Consider the following 2,223-nt stretch of genomic DNA (forward strand, 5'->3'; position numbering starts at 1 on the left):
TTATATATACTGGCAATCATTTTCACAATGTTTTAACAATATAGTATTCTATAAATCATTAATTTCTGTCACACAGACTCACCTTGTATCTTTCACAACTGGCAGTAAGGAAGGAGGAATATTCAACATGTTAATAAGCCAGCTTGCCCAGCGCATCTTGGAAGACAATATAGTAATTTACAGTACAAGTTAGCAGTGTTTACTCATGTAAAAACTAATCACAGCAAAAGTGAAGAATAAACAGCTACCTATCTGTTGTCAGCATGATGATGAGACAACAGGTAACTATTGGTTAGGATCATCAAAACTTAACAAACAAATTGTCCTTGGCATGTTCAGAAACTAGAATACACTAGGAATCATAAAGGTCAAAGTGCAAGATTACAAAATATGTCTGTCTTCATGATAACTAGTTTATTACTTAATTAAAAGCCAGGACCACTAAACCTGATGAGCAACTTTCTGAAACAAAATACTCTTGACATAAACAAAAGGTTAACGGTTTACAAACACTAAACCTTATGAACAAAGTGTATTGAACATATTCTGGAACTAGAATACAATGAGAATAAAATTGGATGAGGTTTGAGATTAGTAACTTTACATTTTTTTTTATTTTTACTTAATGATAAGTGTCCACATCAATCTTATATTGTAATTAAAAGAGTTTAAATTAAGTACACATTAATTAATATGATTTGACAATAATTATAACCTATGCACAATATAAGCAATTAGATAACTTGAAATTTGCAATGACTATCACGTTGAATCATTTACTGTAAGTACATTTGCTATGATCAGTATTTTTCTTACGGAATAGAATCAAAAGTTAGCTACAACATAATTTATCAATTTTAATTTCAGACACAGTAAGAATCATTTAAAAATTTTTCTCACTTAATGATGTACAATTGCATTACTAACAGTCTTAAAAATTAAAATTTGTACTGGTCCCATAATACCAGAGAAAACACATATCATGGAAGAAAGTTGCATCTGTTCAAGTAACATTTTACTAAAAATTAGATTACAACATGAAAAGCTGATCAGATTGAAGAATTAAAACGAAATAAGAAATATTTTTAAGCTGTATTACTAATAATTAACACAATGAATATTTTTAATTTTGAGTTAGGTTTTAAAGCTGACACAAGAGAGTTGCACAGATACTATAATAAGCAGTTTTAGCCATTTCCTAATTGATTGTATAAATTAAGACGATCAAATATTTTTAGAAATTACAAAACCTAGATATACTCAAATGACCACTCTGGAAAGCATAAGCAATTTTGGTGACATATATAATCAAAAAATAACAATAAAACATTAAAAAGTAAGTGCAGTCAAATGTGTTTAATAGTCATATTTAAAAGTTACATATTAAACTGTTTACAGTAATTAATTGAATATACAGTCTCAAAAAACTATTAATATTTAAATAACTATAAACATATCATATTGGTCATGTGCTCTTCTTGAATACATTTATTACCTGAAATGGGTCATACATTCCACTAATTGAAGCACATGAGCTGTCAGTGACATGAACTTTGCCTCCTGTAAGTTTCCATAACAACCAAGTGTCCAATGTTCCAAACATAGCTTGTCCCTCCACTGCTCTTTCTTTAAGCTTTGTAGCATGGAGGTCACAAAGAATTAAACTCATTCCTAAATACTATGTTTATTTAAATATATTAGTATTTAGTATATAAAACTAACTACATATTGTAATAACCTCTTCTAATACAAAGCCATGCCAAATGGGAAAAATAAGTTTGTGAAGTATGTGAAACTTAAATATAATAGGACAGTAAAGATTTAAGCTATCATTTGATCAAAGAAAAAAATAAGAACATACACATAAAGGAAAAATACCTATCAATTACTTTAGTAGATTAGAACTGTTTAAACTATGTATTTTAATCATAACTTCTCAGTTTCCCCATTAAAAAAAGATGTGCAGAAAAAACAAAAAATAAAGCATTTATGTGGTACTTAGAAATTGAATGATTAATTTTTAAATGCTAACATATAAAAATATTAGGCCTAAAAGCAAATAATGTGTAACATGTCACTATAATATACACTTGGAATATGTTTTAATACAAATAAGATGTATTAGGTCATCAAGAAATTAATGTTGCTTTTTTTCAGATTAAAAAACTTGAACAACTTATATATAAAAACAAAACATTTATTAAATGAAATAATCTCCATTCT

General features: G+C 27.5%; 1 protein-coding gene across 1 annotated transcript in view; it reads right to left on the minus strand.

Moving 5' to 3' along the window:
- Positions 1-301: 301 nt before the first annotated feature.
- Positions 302-2,223, minus strand: part of LOC111083371 (putative glycerol kinase 5) — a 12,446-nt gene continuing 10,524 nt past the window's right edge. The window contains exons 8-9 of the mRNA XM_022379867.1: positions 1,496-1,633; positions 302-352 (exon numbers count right to left, since the gene is read on the minus strand). Coding sequence (XP_022235575.1) covers positions 302-352; positions 1,496-1,633 — 189 coding nt within the window. The remainder of the gene's footprint in view (positions 353-1,495; positions 1,634-2,223) is intronic.

Source organism: Limulus polyphemus, unplaced genomic scaffold (assembly GCF_000517525.1).
Source record: "Limulus polyphemus unplaced genomic scaffold, Limulus_polyphemus-2.1.2 Scaffold9283, whole genome shotgun sequence".
In the NCBI taxonomy this organism is placed as follows: domain Eukaryota; kingdom Metazoa; phylum Arthropoda; class Merostomata; order Xiphosura; family Limulidae; genus Limulus; species Limulus polyphemus.